Genomic DNA, 21,509 nt, shown 5'->3' on the forward strand with positions numbered 1-21,509 from the left:
TTCCGCTTGGACGGCAGACTTTCAATCTAAGCGCCTTCTCTTCATCACTGTGAGTCAGAATGGTCATCTCAAAGTCGCCATCTCCCCATCCTCTCAGCCCAGAATTTACCTCCATTTGCCTGACCTCAGCGAGCGGCTGCTCCATTCCTGCAGTTGCCCGGACCAAAAACTACAGCAACCCAAACAAGATTTTCTATTATCGGTTCTACCTTTAAACCTATTTTCATCAACCCCTTTTCACTATCTTCATTGCTACTGTCCTAGGTCAACAGCTATACACTACACACTATTCTAAAAGAAAAAAAGAAAGAAAATGAAATAATATGCTATATATATGTCAAACTCTACCTTAAAAGGAATGTATTCTTACCTTTTTTCCTGAATTGATTTGACATGGGAATGGATCTCACATTTTTACTTTTTATATTGTCCTTTGAAGATTTCTTTTCAAAAGCAGAAAATAACTGGAGTGGTGAACTAGGTTTGCTGTAGCCTGAATTCCGAGTTGATACATACAGTCCACTCTGTGGCTTTCTCTTAAGCAAAGGAGGTGCACTTCTGGCTTTCTTGTATGGAACCTGTTTGCCAGTTACAGGTCCCTCTTCCCCAGCACTGAGCAGAGTCTTTGAAGTCTGTATACAATAAGAACAAACTCTCTAGTATTGGAATGAACTTCAACTACCATTGTTAAAAAAAAATTAACACATGGCAAGATTGTGACTGGCAAATAACGAGGTTTGTGAAGGGCAAACTACTACAGCAACGTTCTCTAATTTATTAGCATTCCAGTGTTTTGAAGCCTATCTTCACAGTTAGCATTAGCACAAAGTACTTTAAAGTAAAAATAAGCTAGCTGGAGAGTAAGGTGTGTAGCTGCTGGAATAATGAAGACATCAAGGAGGAAGGTATTTTGAAATGAAACCAAAATAGTACCTTCTTTTCTCTGGATTTAAGGTACATTAAAAATATCAAGACTTGTGATGGTTAGTGGATTGTCTGGGTGGGAGACAGGCCTAGGATCCTGCTATGAGAGGCTCTCCTTCCCTGATTGGGGTCCTGAACTTCACAGAAGGGGAAAGGAAAAGGAACTGTGCTGCATCTGGAATTCACTGCTCTCGCCTTCTCTCATGTCTGCTGCCTTGACTTCCCACCAAGACAGGCTGTATCTTCAACTATCAGCCAACAAACCCTTTCTTCCCCAAGTGGCTTTTTCAGAGTATTTTATCACCGTAACAATATAGTTACACAGCACATCTACAAAAATGAGATGCTTCATAGCAAATACTAAATTAGACAGTAAAAATAAAATACTGGAACCAAGCTAAACAGGGAAAGAAGGAACAATGAAATGTGCATTTGTCACAGTTGCTGATCACAATCCTATAAATGCCAACTCTCCTATGGTGCAGACTGAGGAGGAGAGCCCTGAGCTGCAGAGACTGTTTTCTGAAACGATCCAAGTCTTAAACTAGTTACCAAAAGGAAATAGAAGGAAAAGGCAAGAGGGAATGGACATCCTGCTATACTCATGGATCAGTGCCTAGCCCAACTGTCATCAGAGAGGTGTCATCTGGCAACCCCTGGGAACAGATGCAGAGACCCACAGGCAAATGTTAGACTGAGTCAGGGGAAACCTGGAGAGGGCAGGGAGGGGCATTCAGGGGCCAGAGGGGTCAAGGACACCAGGAGAACACGGCCCACAGATTCAACTAAGCGGAACTCATAGGGGCTCACAGAGATGGAAGAGACAGTCATGGATCCTTTATGGGGCTGAGCTAGGCCCTCTGCATATATGTACAGTTGTGTAGCTGGGTGTTCTTGTGGGACTCCAACAGTGAGATCTGGGGTGTCTCTGACTCTTATGTCTGCTCACGGGACCTTTTTCTTCTACTGTGTTGCCTCATCCAGCCTGCTATGAGGGTTTGTATCTAGTTTTATTCTAACTTGTTATGCCGAGTTTGTTACACCTCTGGAAGGCCTGCTCTTTTTTTCTTTTAAGAAGAAAAACAGAGAAAAAGTGCTTCTGGGGGAGAAGGGAAGTCGGGGGGTGTTTGGGAAGAGTGGGGGGAGGGAGAACAGGGGTAGGGATGTAAGGTATGGGCAAAGAATAAAAGAAAAAGGAAGTGAGTGATCTGGCGGGCTCTGACCTTGGAGGTCTGTAAGAAGTCCCACCCACAGCTGACGGCAGCAGCCCCACAGCTTAAGTGCATACTTCTTACCTGGTTGGTTTTGTCATCCTGAGGTAATAGTGAAGGGTCAACAGTTGTTTTTTTCTTCAAAACCTCAAGGTACACTTTGTCCAAAGGATCCTCCATAGCAGCTGACGCTGGACAGCCGCCACCCATGCTCTCACCTGCTGTCTTGGGTAAAGCCACGTTCTCCTCATGTTTGTGAAGAAAGTGGCTCACGTGAGTGGGGTCTTGAGACACAGTGTTTCCACTCATCTTAAGAGGTAAAGAGCTCAAAGATTCCTCTTCTTTACTGTCAGCTGCTTTCTTAAGGCTACAGAACAAAGTAGAACACAGTAAAAACTGCATGTAACCTAAGTCCTCAAGTTCCTCAGTTATCCACCCACATTTGTACAGACATGAGCTGTAACTACTCAAATGAAGTTACACTGTTAAACATGCCATACAACACAACACAACACAACACAACACAACACAACACCAGTTAGCCTAGGATACTCACCGGTTATCACGTAACTCTTTATACTTTTTTTCTGTTCTTTTGAGGCAGGGTTTCATGGAGCCCAGGCTGGCTTCTAACTCACAGAATTAATACCTGCCTCTGCCTTAGTGCTGGTATTAGTAGATGATCCCAAACTCCCGATCCTCCTGCCTCCACCTCTGACAGCTACTGATATGATAAGCCTGTGCCATTATGCCCCACCAATTTCGGATAATTTTAACGCAGCACAGTAATTTTTACCCACAATTTCTTACTAAGTCAACACATGTTTTGTTTTGTTTTTCAAGACAGGGTTTCTCTGTGTAACAGCTCTGGCTATATTGGTCGCTCTGCAGACCAGGCTGGCCTTGAACTCACAGAGATACCTGCCTCTGCCGTAGTGCTGGGATTAAAGGCGTGTGCCACCACTGCCTGGATTATATCAACATGTATTTGAAGTAGATAAATTTTATATATATTTCCATAAGACTCTAAATTGACTATAATTTAGGACAAGAAATCAAGGAGTATAAATACCAAAAGCATAATGAAATTTCAAAATAAAATCATAAAAATCACCAGGATTTTAAAATTAAACCATTTAATGAACTAAAACAAACTAGACAAGTATTAAAAATGTCAGAAACAGGTTGGAGAGATGGCTCAGTGGTTAAGAACACTGCTGCTCTCGGACAGGACCTGGGTTCAGTTCCCAGCACCCACAGAGTGACTCACAGCTGCCTGCAGCTCCAGTTCCACGGAAGTCAGTGCCCTCTTCTGGCTTTTCATGGGTATCAGGGAGCACATGGTACACTGAATTATATGCAGGAGAACATTGATACACACCTTTTTGTTTGTTTTTCAAGACAGAGTTTCTCTGTGTAACAGTCCTGGCTGTCCTGGAACTCACTTTGTAGACCGGGCTAGCCTTGAACTCACAGAGATCTACTTGTCTCTAACTCCCTAGTGCTGGAGATTAAAAGCATGTGCCACCATGCCTGGCTACATCATTTATTTATTTATTTTTACATTTTGGGAACTGTATTTCCAAGGAATGTCTTATATTTGGTTAAACACCAGTAAACCACAAGGTCTCTAAAATATGACTATCTTATGATTTGTGATTGAGGAACAGTTTAAGAGGCTATCATTTTTATACTATGTAGACAAGCTACTCAGTAAATGCTGGAAACTTCAAGTACTTGGAGCCAGTGGGAAATGCACCAGCTCCTTACTCTCTAGGTGCTAATCCAAACTGTTTCCTGTTCTGTTCTTGCTGAGTACCAACTCGACTGCATTTCTCTGACATTTACTAGTTCCTGCCATTGGAATGTGAGCACTAGCATGGACGGGCTCCAGGTGCCAGGAAACTGATGGCAGAGACTAGAGAGGGGCATTTTAGTGCAAAACATTTGCGAATCTGCCACTTCCAACTTCATTTGAGGCAGATCTGGAGCAGTAAGATTAAAAAGTGGAGGGGAGGACATAATGACACTAAGTGCTGGCTATTACTAGCTGCTTTCAGCAGGGCATTACAAGAAACCGGATGAACTCAGGACAGAATGGCTCTTCTAGAGAACCGACAAGGAATACTTAGAAACTTAAGACTTATTGGGTTTACTCTCTGCATATAGACATCAGCAATAGGGTTCACTCTGGAAAGATGGTATGAGAAAGAGAATTTCATTAGATTTCTCAACTGAAAGAATGCTAAATGTTTCTCATAAGGGCCATAGATCCTGTGTGTTCTTCACATAGGGTTACTGTTCCCAGATGGTCAAGAACTAAGCATCTCAAGTAGACTTAAAATTTAACCTAGCAAAGAACTTTGAATCTAGTTTCTGGCACATGGAGCTGACTGGAGCCGAACAGACAAGAAAGCTACTGAAGGCTAACACTCATGATCAAAAGCAAAGGAGAACCACTCCCCAGAGCCAGAAAACGGGAGTCTGAGAACTACCTGCAGGTAGTAGAAAAAGCGTGTAACCCAGCATGGCATGTGCTTCTCTACTGTGGCTGGCCAATGTCGATAACCTGAGATAAATCCTCCAAGGAACAGGAACAGCAGCTATCCAGAGAAATATTCATATGTGGTTCTGGAAAAGTGGAACGGCCTAATCCAGGCAATCTCGTTATTTCAGGTTTTTACAAGATCCTTCCAGTCTTTTCGAAGTGGCAACCCTTACTGCTCTATTCCCCACAGACTTTCCATTTCTGAATGGAGCCAGTTCCATTACTTGATGTTGGCTGGGGGTAAGGAAACACATTGCCTGTCTTTTAATTCATTTAGTGGTAAAGAATCACGCCCACACCGGAGAGGGCTGTCCTTCACTTGGATATCAGGGCCTTCCCGATGGTTAAGAGCTCTGAGTAGGACTCTGTAAAGAAAAATGACGGCCACTGGCCATCTGGGTATTATGAGGGTACTAACTAGACACTACCAAGCTAGGACATTTTTCTTTCTAGGTGCACAAGCAAATCATATTTCCCACCTTCCTTCAATTGGTTTCCTCAAAGTTTTGGTTCTGACAGACGCAAGCTTATAAGACATGCCACTCTTCACTGTCTGGATAACACTACAGTCAAAGCTACAGCTGGGGACCAAAGCACTGGGCACTGAATGCCCACACGGAGCAGAGCCCAACCAGTCTCACTGACCATGCATGAGTGAGAAACAGCTGTGTGATGGTCTACTACTAGGACTCCAAGAACTGTGTGTTACAGCAGTTCAGTTCCTTACCTTACACTTCACTGGAGATTTTAAAAGACGTAATGGTGGCATTATTGACATTTCTGAAATTATAGTTCCTTGGATCATATAAGTCTTCAGGTTTTTTTGCTGTGTGTTTATTCTATTATTTTTCTTGTGGTATGTATATTTGAAATAAAATTTATCATTTAACCATTTTATGTGTACATTTCAAAATCTGTTCATATATTTGACAAACTTTACCAAATTTATCCCCATATTCCTTTGATTTTGTGAAGCTGAAATTCTACAAGCACCGAAGACCATACCCTCCACCTAACTGTGAAATGATAGTCAGCTGCTGACTAAGTCAGAACTTATGGTTCACATAAAAATAGAATAAATTTTCCCCTGATGGTAAATTAGTTATCCATGTGTCACTGAAAGAGGAGGAATCACATTTTCAGTGAAAACATTAGGACTAATTAATGGCACCAACTTTCTTTTTCTTTCAGTACTGGGAAAGTTTTGATGGATGGAGGATAAATACAAAATGAGATTAGGGGCTCACAGGTAGACACATACAAGCCTGCATTTTGATTAATCATTTACGAGGAATGGTTCCACAGAACAGATGGTTCTAAGTTCCCTGTGACAAAACAAGAAGCAAAAATAGTAAACACCACTCAGCTAAGCAACCGTCCTGCACAGGGCATTGCTGAAACCTCATACCTGAGCAAATCAAAGCCACTGACCCCAAAGGAGTCTATCCTGATGGGTCTCATCAGCTCCTCTACTGTGGGCAGATCTAAAAAGGAGAAAAGTTAAACTGCCTAAATTGTTTAAATTATACACTAAGTAACATAAAAATCAAATTTTTCTCTATTTCATAGTTAACAAAATGGCATGTGCAATAAATGAAATTTACATCACAAAATTGCACCAGGAACCCTCTCTTTGACCTTATAAAATATATCTTCATTATCTACACCTAGATCTCATATACACACTTGCTATGTAATTTTTTTTAATCTTAAAATACTACTTCTATTAAAAAGCATTAATGCACATACATATATATGCCAAGCTTGTTGCTTAATTTGGCTAAGGCTCATTGGAAGGTGAGCTGTATTCTGTGTTTAGCTCTAACTTTGGAGTTAATCCAGGTGGGGCTTCCTTTGATCATGTCCTTTGTAATGGTCTGTCCTGTCCCTTTAAGAGACAGGCACTGCCCACTCCCTCTCCAGTCCACTGAGGGAAGCAGATCTTCCTTCAGCTTCCAGCCTGAGTTCTGAGTTCCTTCCTTTCTGCCTCTCTCCCTTCTCTCCACTTCTCCCCTTCCTCCTCTCTCTCTGCTCTTCTCCTTTCTTCCATTCCCCCTCCCCCATAACCCACTAAATAAATGCCCACTTTCTCTGTATGGTGCACTTCTCACCCACCACACGGCTCCCTGCCTGGGACCTCTGCCGCCACTTGGGGACCTGTGGCGTCTTACCAGAACACCCGTTACATTCAAACACTAAGAAGTCATCACCACAGCAAACTGTATGCAGAATATACTCCAACGGACACTATCTAAAGAGGGTAAATAGTAGAGACAATTTGTCCATTCATCGTCCATCCATCCATCCATCCATCCATCCATCCATCCATCCATCCACCCATCCATTATCTTTCTACCAAAAGCTGTCACCTTTACCGGATTCTGTGGTAGAGATGTTCTTTGAAGACTCTTCATTTTCTTGAAGATGATCTTTTACTGTGCTCTTGACATTTTCCACAGTGCTAGCCTTGATTCTTGGTTCTCCTGTGTCTCCCAGAGAATGAGCTATATGACAGTAAGCCCGATGCAGGGCTTCAGTGTCACCACTGCTCTGTCCGTAAGACACACCTGTTGAAATAAACGCAATTCCTAGGTACCACAGGAGACAGATGAAACACTGAAGTCATTCCTTAGGCTCTTAGGAATGGTGAACAAGGCTGCAGGTCAACGGCAATACTAGAAAAGCAGAGTTGAGCAGAAACCTGAGTAGGCTATGATTATGAACTCATAGCAAGTAAAGACAGTCCTGATGTGGCAATTGTCAACTCTGACGTTACCAGTACCTGCTGTCTCACTGTCCTGAACCAGCCTCTCTGTGCCAGGTAAAACTGTTCCCATACCTCCTAGATGGACACATTCCTCTGAAGGATCCTGCCCTTGCAGGATAATTCTCACCCCGCTGTGTGGTAATCTCAGTCTGCAATGGTTCCTACTACAAGCATGCTTCTCTAACCCTGCAAACTACTGATGGCTCTGTCATTTGGTTGAAGGTGCTATGACTCAAAGCCCTTTCCTGATGGCAATGCCCAGTCCTGTGTCTTTTCTGAGCTTGTGAGACATCTGACATCATCCTCTACCTGGTCACGGTTTTTTTTACACCCTTTCTTCTACTTGAAACTCCTACCACTCCAGTCAGTGCTTTTCCATTTTTTATTATCAATGGCCCATCAAGTGGTCTATTTCTAGTCCTTTTAAAATCCTCTGAATACTTTTGAAAAATCCAATTGATTCTTCCCTTTCTCCTCCTCTCCATCATCCCTTTGTTTTAAAATTATTATTATTATTTATGTGTATATAGTGTGCACATACAAATACAAACTACACAGTGGAGGTTAAAGGACAACACTGCAGTGGTTCTCTTGGTTTACTTATGTTTGTTCTAGAGGTTGGGTCACCAGACTTGCATGGCAAGGACCTTTACCCACTGAGCAATCTCTCTGGACTCTTCCCTTTGTTTTTGGAGAAAGGATCTCATGTGGCCCAGGCTGGCCTCAAGCTTACTATACAGCTGAAGATGACTCTGAACTTCTGATCAAGCATTGGAATTAAAGGCATGCACCATCTTACAAAGCCATGGAGACTGAACTCAGAGCCTTGTGAATCCCAAGCAAGCATTCTAACAAATGAAGCTAATTTGTAGCCCCTGGATAATTTCATCTAGCTCCTTATCTATATGCCTGCTTCATTCTTCCCAAATCTACATTTCTGTCATTACCTTTTTAAAAACCAAACTCTCTAAAAGACATTTCATTGTCTTGTAAAGTCAATCAGACAACACTCTTCCAACTAAGTTTGTTATAGTCCTCACCAAAACTTACCATAATGGTACCATTATGTACTCAGTCACACAAAACAGAAAACCTGATGTCACCTCTTACTTTTCCTGCCCTAGTCCCTTCTTTCCAACAGCTGACAAATTTTGGAAAAAACTAATGAGAATAACGACCCAATACTTTTATGAATATTTTATAATTTTAACAATGAATTTTTCAAAATTAAAGAATAAGTCATAGAATGGGAAAATATAAATACGGTGATCAGTCTCCTCTTTTGATCTCTATGATTAATGTTTTAAAATAAAACAATACATATAACATTATGTTCTACACACAACAGAAAATGTACAGAACACAGCCTGTAAGGGATTTTTTCCCCATACTAAATGTTGTTGTGGGATGTTTTAGTTGCATCCTGACATTCCTGAGACTGCCAATAAAGCTTACCTTGAATCAAAGGGTGGAGCTAGCTCCTAGCTGACCAAAATTAGCGATAGAGAGTTTGAAGGACCCAGGACTTATAGAAGACACAGGAAGCAGTAGGGAAGTGTTTAGAAAGACTCTCTAGCTATTAGATTGGGGAAGAAGAGAGAGAGGAGGTCACTGGTTGCTTCTCCACAGCTTCTCTGATCAATCAGGTTTTTACCCTGATACCTGACTCCCAAGGTTTTATTGATAAGAGAATAATTAGATAAACACTTAAAAGTGTAGCCAGAAATGAGTGCCATGGAGGTAATAAAAGCCAATTTGCACAATCAAGTGTGCAACTTCCATAATGCTGTAGTACTCTGTAGAAATCATGTACTAACTCTTGCCTTCTTTGTAACATGCACATTTCAACACTACTCTGATTATTCCCCCCACAAACCGAAAGTAAACCCAGACCAGAAAAGCTGCAGTTCTACCCTCACCTTTAAAGAGCTCATTACTGCTTACCAAACACTGCGAGGAGACAGACTGAGCTAGCATGGAGGTGCAAAGGTTGCACAGGCAATAGCAGTAAGATCATGAGACATGCTCTGCAAACATGCCATCATGGTAGACACCCGTTTTGTGTATCAAAACTATGGCTTGATGAAATGTCTGTCTTTTAAGGTTTTTTTTTTCTGTTTGTTCGAGACCTGGTCTTTTTCAAATTAAAAAAAATACCTTCCTTTTTTCCTTCCTTCCCTTCCTTGATTCCTTTCTTATTTGTGTGTACTTGCCATGGTGCATGTGAGGTCAGAGGACAACCTGCTGGAGTCATTCTCTTCCCCCCTTTATATCATGCAGGTTCTGAGGACTGAACTCAGGTAGTCAGGTTTGGCAGCCAATACCTTTACTGGCTGAACCACCTTGCCAGTTACAAGACTGGGTCTTATTATATAACCCAGGTTAATCTTAAATTTGCCATCCTTCTGTTTCAGCCTACTGAATGCTGGGATTAGAAGCATGCACCACCACACCCAGAATTTTTTTATTTTCTATTTGAAGAGGAAAACTGTATGAAACAAATCTAGACAGTAATGACCCTTGGAAAATGTTGATTCAAAATAAGAGTTATGACAAGATAATGTAGTTTGAGTCTTCTTGATATTTGATCTAGAAGCTGATTACATGGGAGCGTCCAGTGTTAAAAAATTCATCAAGCCAGGGACCAATGAGATGGCTCAGCAGGTGAAGGCGATGCTACAGAAGCCTTAATATATGAGTTTGACCCTCAGAAACTATGGCAGAAGAGGGCTGACTCCTGAAAGTTGAACTATGACAACATGTGTACCATGTCATTCAAGCCCCCAGAGATACACACTATACACACATGCACACAATACAAATAAACAAATAGATAAAAGTGCACTATATACCAACATACATGAGCTTTTCTGCAACAAGAAAATAAATAGTAAGGTAAGCGGTGGTGGCGCATGCCTTTAATTCCAGCATTTGGGAGTCAGAGGCAGGCAGTTCTCTATGAGTTTGAGGCCAGCGTGGTCTACAAGAGCTAGTACCAGGACAGGCTCCAAAGCTACAGAGAAACCCTGTCTCGAAAAAAGAAAATAATTAGTATAAAATTAGTATAAGTAACATACAAGATGCTTAAAGTTGGTTTGTGATTTCTACTGTTTTTTTTAATCCAAAGGTCTCAGTTTACTTGACTAATATAAATTAAGTACTCTGAACCCCTAAAGCAAGACGGTTAAAAAGTTCCCATCTGCAACTACTAATGTGGGGAATCAAGAATATATTATATTCTATAGGAAAACAAAATATGCTGCCTGGCACAATCCTAATTTCATGGAAGATCCAAATGACAATTTGGATGGTTCTACTGCTTTACAGTTTGAAAGGGCAATATCCCAAAACTGTTAGGAGCTTTAGGGAAAGTAGTTCAGAATCTAAGGGTGTGACATAGCCTGTGCCTAAGGAGGGGACAATGTAGAGCACAGCGGGGACCCATGTCCACTCTCCTACTCATGAGGAATTGAAGAGAAAGCCATGGATGGTACAACAACTACTTAACCCTCACCTACAGCCTCCCCTTGTATTGACAGCATATCCAATCTATGGGATTGAATGTCTTCAATGTCCTGATGGTATTTCATGAAATTTTCTAAAAAAGAAGCCATCTACTCACAGAGCATTCTATAGTTAGAGAGTCAAGTTTTCACATGCCTTACCTGTTCCTGCTAGTTCACCATCAGTCATTTCTGAGATGACCTTTGCTTTAGAGATTGCTTTATTTTGATCAGCAAGGTCAACATCCTCAACAGAGTCTAAAGAATCAAGTAGCACAACTGCGGGAACATAAACAAAAAACAAAGAGTGTAGGAAACTCTGCGTGTTTCTTGGTCCAATAAAATTAGGCACATGCAATGCTTAAAAACAAATATTTACATATAAATGTTGTTAGTGTATAATCACGTGTATGTTTCCACATGCATGATTTTAATGGTACATACAAGATAATAGGCTAATATCAAAACAAACATAAGTGATTCCATATCTCTAGGCATTTATTTGGAAGATGAAAGGTTTGAGAAAAGCAGAAAAGGAAATATTTCAAACATAATAGGGTCAAGAAAGGAATAAAGGACAAATGACTGAGAAAAGTTAAGAATTTTAATTCTTTGAGAAAGATATTCAAAATAAAAACATTTTATTCAAAATTATTTAGATGAGATTTTTGAACAGTTTACTTGTCAATTAATATTTACCATTAGCCAGCATGCCAGTTTTCTCTTCTTCCTAAATTAAAAGAAAATTACATGATTTGAGAGCAAGATTATATGAAATGACCACAGTTCTGAGAAGCAGGAGCTATGAGAGGACCAGAAACAACATTTTCTAGATGACTTCATCAACACTTGTCTGATCTACAGCTGTACAGAAACTTCTACATGCTCCTTCTAAACCTGGGCAATTGCTAAACCTGTTTTAGGTGTTAAGAAGATTTGCCTAAAGTACCTGGAGGTCACCTGCTCAAAAATAATGTCTTTTTTAAAATATCAAAGTAAAAGGGCTATGTCACACAGGAGCCTACAAGTATAACATCAATCAACTGTTCAAAAATTAATTACCAAATATACATCCAATTTCCCATTTCCTCTACAGTCTGAAGGACAGACCTTCAGACAGGCATGCTACCAAATGGCAGGAGAGATGCAGTTCTTCAGTACTAAGGTTTTCATGCAGCATCGCCTATGATTCTCTTCTTGGGCAGACAGTGTAGGGTCTTCTAGAGTTAACACTTCAGCTTTTTATCATTTTCATTTTTACTCAGCTCTCTGGGAGGGTTCCATATTATTATGCAGATTATACCCTCTTGATAAATGGTAATATCCTGCTCTTTATTAATTTTTATAAAATACTGGGAGTGCCAAATTTCAAACAGAAATACCATGAATTTCTAAAGATGTCATGAGGTTACATTAATTTTCTGTTAATTTAAAAATCATCTTGCTTCTTGAAAACTGATATATGTGTATACACTTCAGGAAATGTATTATATAAATTAAAAAACCAAAGCATTCATGTATAACCTCAGTGTGTTTCTATTTTGATAATCTATGGCTTTATATAAGCTTAAAACATCTTGTCCTAACAGTGCCCAAAAAAACTGCCCAGATGAAGACCAAAATAATAAATAGTAAAGATCCCATTAACTAGTAGTATTATATAGCTTCAATGACAAATTATAGCACATAGGTAGTATTTAATGGCAGTCTTAAACACACCTTCCTAAGAACTGAGGGATGACAGAACTAGAACAGCAGCCTGCATGTGAACAACGGAGCAGTGTGGTTCTTTATCTTAAGTACAGGAGCTCCAGATACTGACACTGCCAATCTTACCAATCCTGAGAAAAGCTATTTACAGCTTCCACAAGGTCAGTTCTTACAATGATGTCAGTTCATAGACCAACTGAAAAATAACATCAACACTTAATTGTGCTCAATTGCTAAAGTTTACCTTAAAGAAATTATGCAGCAAAGGTCATCCTATAAAAAAGCATCAACTATTATGATTGTTTAACGTATAACTGATATCCTGAGACTTTAGGTTAGCAATGAGCAAGGCCACAAGGAACTCTGTACCTCAAGTCTTCACATGGTGAGTTTGCCAAGCTGATAAAAGCAGTCACAAAACTGTTAAAAGACAACTGATATATACCTGTGTGGGAACATCTGCTTTTCCTGACTCAGAGTGCTCTTTGGGATGGGTCTCTTCATCTTTAGTTATCAAAGGTACATCAACATCCTCTGCATCTTCAAAATCATCACTGTATGTTTCTGAAGGAGATTATTGTTAGAACCAGAAAGATAATACTGTCAAAGTTAAATTTCAAGAAAGTACTACTGGCTTACAAAGACAATATCTCCAAATATAATCCACTGGAGTAATAGCACAAAGGTACTCGCTCCTTTCCTTCCTTCTTTTTTTTCTTCCTTCCCTCCCTCCATCCTTTCTCTCTCTTTCCTCCCTACCTCCATCCTCTCTCTCTCCTTTTCTCCCTCCCTCCCTTTCTCTTTTTTTCTTTCTTTCTTTCTAACAAATAAGTTCAAACTAAAACAAACACAATCTTGGGTTTATTTTATTTTCTGTACTTTGACATATCCTTACATAAATACTGGCCCTATATGGCCTCTGCTGTTCTTCAGTCCTGAATAATTCTTGGTATAAAGCTCTTAGACTATGTCTTAGTGCCTTTGAGTGGGAGAATAGGCATCTTCAAGTTAACTGATCTCATCAGTCTACTCATGGGGCAGGTGGGGGCAGGAGTTATAACAACATCTCTTTCATCAATTTTTTAAGTTGTTTATTATTTTTAAATCAAAAGGCTGACTGAGATCAGTGGGGAAAGGAAAGGAACCCTTTTTCAGAATGCAAAGATTTACAGTGTGGAGACAGTATGGAGACGTATGTGAAAGTAGTACTTAAGAATGTGACCTGGAACCAGAGGGCTAGACTCAACTCTCCACCCCACTACTTCCAGCTTCCGAATGACAGACCATTACAAAACCCCTGGCCTTACTTTCCTCACCTGTAGAGATGACAACAGCACTTATCTCAAGGAACACTGAGATCTGAGAGCTAAGTGGTATCTAAGGAGTATTTCTTATATAACATGCACAAATATGATGTGTAATAGTATGATTGGCAGTATTAGAGCTAGTTTTGCTTAATCTACATTAAAAGCTAATGAAGACATATCATTTTTTAATCTTTTTTCTCTTTGCAGTGGGAAATAAACTTGGACATGCCAAGCAAGTAATCAGCCCCATCTTCTAAATGGGAAAATTGCTAATGTACATTATTCCAAACTACATTTTAATGCCTTCATTTAGAAACTGAACAAATTATAGGAAAATATTCCCATATAACATAAATGGCAAGCCTCCTTCCTAGGAATCTGTCATGAACAGAGTAGGTGGGAAATAAGTCACTAGCAAGTGAAACAGAAATGAAAGGAAAAAGTAAAGGGAAGGAAAACATGTCATAGCGTTCAGAATCATCAACGTGAATTAAGCTGACACAAAAATGAAGGAGCAAGCCGGGCGGTGGTGGCGCATGCCTTTAATCCCAGCACTCGGGAGGCAGAGGCAGGCGGATCTCTGAGTTCGAGGCCAGCCTGGTCTACAAGAGCTAGATCCAGGACAGGCTCTAGAAACTACAGGGAAACCCTGTCTCGGAAAAAAAAAAAAAAAATGAAGGAGCAAACCAAACAGGTGGTCATTCTGAGAAGCATCTGGGCTGGTGCCCAGTCTTCCAGTCACAGCGACACTGAGAGTGCTGCCTGTAGAGTACTACACATCCAAATATTCTCCATGCTTAACTTCAAAATTATGACTTTCAAAACAAGAACATGTTCTTAAAATTTGGAAAGTAAACCATAGGCAATTGAAGTCTAAATGCTCCTTTTTGGAGATATTTCCATCCTTTATTGGCAAATTTACCTGTAAACTCTGAGTATAATGCAATCTGAAAAACCTCCTGTCATGCTAGGACTGAAGAAACTGGATTTAAATTCCATTGTGAACAATTAGACAAAACTGGCAGTGGGCTGTCAGAGGAGCCGCAGTCAGCAATGAAATTTATGGCGTACAACTCACTGGTTAGCACAGCTACTCAGATACGGTGAGCACACCCCCAGAGGCAAAGCCGCAGGGGCTTGTCTCCAGAATGCCCCCTGCTTCTGCTGTGCCGTCTTCCACTTGCTGCTACCGCACTCTTACTGCATTTAGCATGGTGGGACTATTATGTGAAAGAATCCCACTGTATCTAGTACAGTGTGGTTGTTTTATGGGAAAATTCTGGCTTTTCACTGGGCAGTTTACATGCAAATCATAATGAAGATGGTTTTTATAGAGCAACAGCACTTAGAGATGTGAGAATTGCTGAGGATGGAAAATAACAAGTTCCGTGCAATACAGACCTGTGAATTCTGCCTGTGGAAAAAAATCAGGCTGAGACCAAAAAGGCAATTATGTTCCTGCACCCAAGGTTAGGTCTGAGTTCTTTGGTAAGACCTAATGTAGCTTACAGAATTAATCACAGATTTCAGTGTGTACCTTGTAAAATCAAAGTTGTGAAAAGAAATTAAATGACCCTATTGTTTGTAAAGAAAAGTAGATGGTTAGCTAGACCACTGGAGTAAGGTTTTGAAGAGCGGAAATAGGATAGGAGTCCTATCTCCTGAAACTGCAATCAAAGGTAGGAAAGAACTGGCTGAAATATACTTGGCTTGAATAAAGTTTTGTTAATCAACAATAATAAAAAAAATCATTGTTTTGGAGTAAAGCTGTTATAGTGGAAAAACTAATACAAAGAAAAATGTTTAATTACATAGGGGCTTCTAAGAAAAACATGTAACTTGTGAGCATAATATGATTTCTTCCTATGTAAAGATTTTGTTTTTGGAAAATATGTAACTTCTGTTTGTGAGGTGATTTCCTTCTTGCATAGAGATTTTTGTCTTAGTATAAAAGGGTTAAGAGAAAAATAAATGAGAAAAGAATTAAGTTTTGCCTCCTCAGATAAGTCTCCTGTGTGTTTGTAGTAGCTGCTGACCCCACATCTCCTCTCCAGTTCTCTGACCTCCTAGAGCTGGACTCCGGCACAAAATATAAGAAGTAATTGTTTTTAGACATCAGATAATTGGCAGGGAAAAATGTAATTCTGAAGAAATATAAACAAATGAGACATGAGCTCGCTCCATAATCACTCAAGGTGAATACATTTTTGGAGTATGGGGGAAGGTGAGGCGATTTCAATGAACTGAGAAAATGAGGAGTTCTGAGAGGCCAAGCCATGCAGTAGCTATGGGGCAGTAATGAGGTGGGCACATTCAGCAGGAGTTCCAGGGGAAATCTGCATGGGTCCCTGAGGATGAGGGTCCTTCTGAGTTGTCGCAAAATACTAAACCTTTAATATGAAGGCTGTGTCAGGAACTGGGAAACTATAGCTTGGACAGTTCCTTCAGAAGACACATGACAGGGAGACTTTTCAACCCCAACCTATGAGTAGAAGGCCCTCACTGAGTACTGTGGATTATTAGAAGAACCCTCGAGAGGGAATGCCACAGGACAACAAACAAATGATGCCCAGAGTGGCTGCTCTAGACACCCCTAAGTGAGATAAGAAGAGCCTAAATGGACCAGGTTGCAAGACTGTCTACCAGAAAAGGCTGAACACTTTTAAAGAAGAAAATGAAATCCAGATATCATAAAATCTACAACATCCAACAAAAGAAAGGAAAAACAGTAAATGGAAAAAAGCAAGCATATTCAACAAATGGTGCTGGCACAACTGGATAGAGCATGTAGAAGAACGTAAATAGACCCATATCTATCACCATGCACAAAAAACTCAAGTCCAGATGGATCAAAGCCAACCACACTGAACCTCAGAGAAGAGAAAGTGGGAAGTATACTTGAACACATTGGCACAGGAGATCACTTCCTAAATATAACCCCAGTAGCACAGACACTGAGAGAAACAGTTAATAAATGGGACCTCCTGAAACTAAGAAGCTTCTGTAAAGCAAAGGACATGGTCAAAAAGACAAATGGGAAAAGGTCTTCACCAGCCCCACATCAGACAGAGAGCTGATCTCCAAAGTATACAAAGAACTCAAGGAACTGGTCATCAAAAAACAACCCAATTAAAAAAATGGGGCACACACCTAAACAGAGAACTCTCAACAGAGGAATCTAAAATGGCTGAAAGACAATTAAGGAAATGCTCAACATCCTTAGTCATCAGAGAAATGCAAATCAAAACAACTCTGAGATTCCATCTTACATCTGTAACAATGGCCAAGATCAAAAACACTGATGACAACTTATGCTGAAGAGGATGCGGGGTAAAGGGAACACTCCTTCATTTGGTGGCACAGCAAACTGGTAAAGCCCCTTTGGATATCAGTATGGCGATTTGTCAGAAAATTAAGCCTACAAATCACAATCCCAGAGAACTCTGACAAAAATGAGGACTCTAAGAGAGACTTACATAGATCTAATCTACATGGGAAGTAGAAAAAGACAAGATCTCCTGAGTAAATTGGGAGCATAGAGACCTTGGGGAAGGGTTTAAGGTGGTGGGGAGAGGCAGGGCAGGGAGGGGAGCAGAGAAAAATGTAGAGCTCAATAAAAATCAATAAAAGAAATTCTCAATCCTTCTGACTTAGGTTCCCAAGCCTTGATGTCAGCCACCATACCTAGTATAAAATATTCTTTAATAATGAAGATAAATCATATTCAAACAAGGAAAGCTAGGAGACTTCTTTTTTTTTTTTCGAGACAGGGTTTCTCTGCAGCTTTAGAGCCTGTCCTGGAACTAGCTCTTGTAGACCAGGCTGGTCTCAAACTCACAGAGATCCGCCTGCCTCTGCCTCCCCAGTGCTGGGATTAAAGGCGTGCGCCACCACCGCCCGGTGGAGACTCTGTTCTTAACATTAAACTTGATGGTTTAAACAGGGTTCTTCATGCTGAAGAAAAGAGTATGTGCAGAAACTGAAATCCATACACAGGAGCAGAATACAGACCTGACAGTAAGCAGTGGAACAATGTAAATCTTTACAAGGATACACTTCACATTCCTTAAAAGATTTCATCAATAATATAACATATTCCAGTATTGTAAGACAAGTAGAACAAAAAGTACCTAAAAACAGACACTGAGGGGTCCAGTTTTGATGCTCACATATTCATATAACATGTATTTGTATATGAATAACAATTTATATAAAGTAGAATGTCACTTGAATACCCTTTAATAAGGTAGAAAATATGTATGATTTGTATCAATTCAGACAAAAATACAACAAAAAGGTTTAACTAAAAAGCCAAGAGGGAATAGAATCGAGTTTTATAAGTAAACCAGGAGAATGCGGAGCAAAAACAATAAAAGAGACAGAAAACAAGTTAGATGTATAATACCAGAACTTAAGAAGCTGAGGCAGAAGGATTGATGTGCGTTCATGGCAAGTTTGAGCTATACAGCAATATTATTATTTCTAATAACTAAATATGAAAACAGTTCACAATCATATCAGTAAACACCATTTGTAAAGGGTAGATGTGTAATGATATTTTGTGTTTTAACCAATAAAGCTTGCTTGAATATCAGAGTGCAAAGCTAAGACACTAGAGGCCAGGGAGTGGTGGCACACACCTTTAATCCCAGGACTGGGGAGAGGGAGGCGGAGGGATCTCTGTTAGTTCAAGGCCACCCTGGGCTACAGCAGATTGAATTTGTCTAAAAGAGAAACAGAGCTCACATAAAGGTGTCACAGTCCTTGGGTCCACTTTAATTGCAGCACTAGGGAGGTGGAGGCAAGAGTGATGTGGCTGGGCAAAGAAGACAGGGTGGGAGGAGACAGGAGCTCACTGCGTCTGAGGCCGCAGTCAGTGCATGCGATCTGAGGACGGGATGGCCCCTTCAGTCTGAGCACTGGTGGAGGTAAAAGGTCTCCCTAGTGGCTGGCTGCTCTGCTTCTCTGATCCTTCAGCTTTCACCCACTAATATCTGACTCCGGGTTTTTATTAAGAACAATTAGAATCCAGGCTAGATACTTATCAATTACACACCAGAGGTGGCCATGTTATTCAGAAAAAACATTTTAAATGTAAAAACAGACATACACACTTTTAATACCAGCACTTGGGAGGCAAAGACAGAAGGATCTCTTTACAGAGTAACGTCAAGGTCACCGGGGGTGGGGGGTAGGGGGGGGAGGCAGGGGGTAAAGAAGGAGAAAAGGACCACTTCCTGGCACCACAGTGGAGGTCTTTCTTCTGCTTTTGGATCCCCACTATCTTCACACAGAACTTCACCACCAGCTTCACCATATGAAGCAGTGGTTTCCTCTTAATAATTTCTTAGTTATTGAGATAGTAACACAGGCACTGTACACTCTGCTGATCACAGCACTCTCTAAGACAATGTGGTTTGATACTGTTCTTATCAGTGTCTGTACTATATGTTGTATTATCTTTTCAGTGAAGTTACCTGGCAGTCCCTCATGTTCTGATTCATTCTTATGCCCATCTTCAGCTGGGTCCACATTAGATTGATAACTGGAAAAACATTTAACATGCAATATCACAAGTTAATATGTATTCATACAATGTATGTTACATTATTTGTTTCAAATTTTCTAAAATTATGTCTTCTCAAGTACCATTTTTCTACTTAATTTTTACCAAAGCTAAAAATTAGGGTGACAGAAGGAAACTGTTTTAAAAACAAGATTCTTAAAGCCTAAAACTAATTTGAACTACAAATAATCAAAAGAAAATGCTATTTTTCTTAGATATAAGTACACACAATTTTATGTGTATATATTAATATGAACACATCTCATCCCATGAACCAGGTACCTCTTCTTCATTAGAGATTAGGAATTATGAGCTATGAGGAAAATTACAGGAAGGCCAAAACAACAACAAAACTCCACAAAATGAAGTTAGCATTTATATGCTAATAAGCAACATAACTCTTAGTGGAAGCTGATAGGGACCTGCAGTGATTTGGATGATAATGACCCCCATAAGTTCATATATTTGAATACTTGTTCCTCAGTTGGTGGAACTGTTTGGGAAGGATTTAAAAAGGTGTGGCCTTGTTGGAAAAGGTGTGCTAGTAGGGTGGTCTTCAAGGTTTTAAAAGCATTCTCAGTTAGCTCTCTATGGGGGTCTTCTTTTCCTTCCCAGTCATCAGTTCGAGAGGGCAAAGGGACAGTAAGCTTTGTACATGACCCATGATCATGAACGGAGATAGCCCTCTGGGAAACAGACTTCAGTAGTCAGTTCAACTTATTCTAGAATATAAGGATCATAATCTTCATTAAGTGGCATGCTCCTATTACAAGGCTTAGTATGTGGCAGTAGGGTCCTATCAAAATGGCTGGAGCACTTGCCTACCTGCCCTGTGGGTCATCAAGGGAAGAGTGTTTGCAGGGAACTGTGTCGAGGGTCACTTTTGAGATAAGGTCAGTCCTCCAGGCCCAGAGACATTCTCCAGACAGGGCTAGGTAGACTGCAAGGAGCTTTGCTGGGGAGAGGGAGTCTTCCAGTTGCCGAGCTTAGAGAAAGCTGCCAGGCTATGGTAGACTGCAACCTCTGATCAGCCAGCAATGCCTTCCAACATCTCTCCCTGCCTGGGGCTTGTGGATCTAGATGGGAGCTTTTAGGTGTTCCTGCTGCCGGTGACCACGCCTTTGCTCCACCATCATGGACTCTGAAATACTAAGCACGTGTAAACTTCTCCTTCTACAAGTGGCCTCAGTCTCGGTGTTTCACCAGAGCAACAGAAAAGTGACTAGGACAGGGCCTTAAACCAGTACCTGGCACGGCTGTGAGAAAGAAAGTCCACCGCTCTACTGAAGACTCTTGTTAACTGTCACCTCTACAATGCTGGATGCAGCTGGTTAAGTGTGCTGCCATCTCAGAACCCCACAGCCCATGCCCGTCTACTTCATCTGTGAGACTCAGTTCTAATGAGCCACATGCTGTGATTCTCCCAGCTCTTTCAATTTCATTTTTGTGTTCTTAAGATCCTAGATAAGACCACGACCCGATTTTCATTTATGAGAAGAAAAACAGCCACATGGTTAATTAAGTAAGATCTTTGGCACCAAACCCTGGCCTTCACATGCACACACACACACACACACACACACACACACACACACACACACACACACACAATGGGATTTGTCTGTTATATGTTTACCTATTAGAATTCATGCACATACAGAAATATAAAAAAGCACAAAAATTAGTTAATGTTTTTATTATATTTACCTCTGTAAAGCTCTGAATTGTGCGGAGTCATCAGAATCTAGTTCTTGATTTAATTTGGAATAATCAATAGAAGATGTCAAGCCTTTTTCAAGTCTGGCAAAGAACTGCTCTTTCTCTTCTTGTTCTTCTAATGTGTCCAACCCCAACCCCAGGGTACTATGATGGAGCTCAGAAATGGCTAATTCTACACAGAAATGAATGATAAACATATTCTGTTAACATGTACAACTTTGATAAAATTAAACAATCCTTTTGCTGACGTTATA

The 21,509-nt window shown here is 40.4% G+C and overlaps 1 protein-coding gene across 2 annotated transcripts in view; it reads right to left on the reverse strand.

Annotated features, from left to right (window-relative positions):
- Cep162 (centrosomal protein 162) overlaps positions 1–21,509 on the reverse strand; it is a 73,644-nt gene that overhangs the window by 43,829 nt on the left and 8,306 nt on the right. Inside the window, exons 5-13 of one of the 2 annotated variants that reach the window (XM_038323840.1) lie at positions 21,244–21,427; positions 19,448–19,515; positions 13,109–13,227; positions 11,653–11,683; positions 11,116–11,232; positions 7,059–7,250; positions 6,092–6,167; positions 2,220–2,502; positions 371–632 (exon numbers count right to left, since the gene is read on the reverse strand). In XM_038323840.1, the coding sequence (XP_038179768.1) occupies positions 371–632; positions 2,220–2,502; positions 6,092–6,167; positions 7,059–7,250; positions 11,116–11,232; positions 11,653–11,683; positions 13,109–13,227; positions 19,448–19,515; positions 21,244–21,427 (1,332 nt within the window). Of the gene's footprint in view, positions 1–370; positions 633–2,219; positions 2,503–6,091; positions 6,168–7,052; positions 7,251–11,115; positions 11,233–11,652; positions 11,684–13,108; positions 13,228–19,447; positions 19,516–21,243; positions 21,428–21,509 lie in introns of both variants that reach the window. The other variant, XM_038323839.1, reaches the window with a different exon arrangement.

This window comes from Arvicola amphibius, chromosome 3 (genome assembly GCF_903992535.2).
Source record: "Arvicola amphibius chromosome 3, mArvAmp1.2, whole genome shotgun sequence".
In the NCBI taxonomy this organism is placed as follows: domain Eukaryota; kingdom Metazoa; phylum Chordata; class Mammalia; order Rodentia; family Cricetidae; genus Arvicola; species Arvicola amphibius.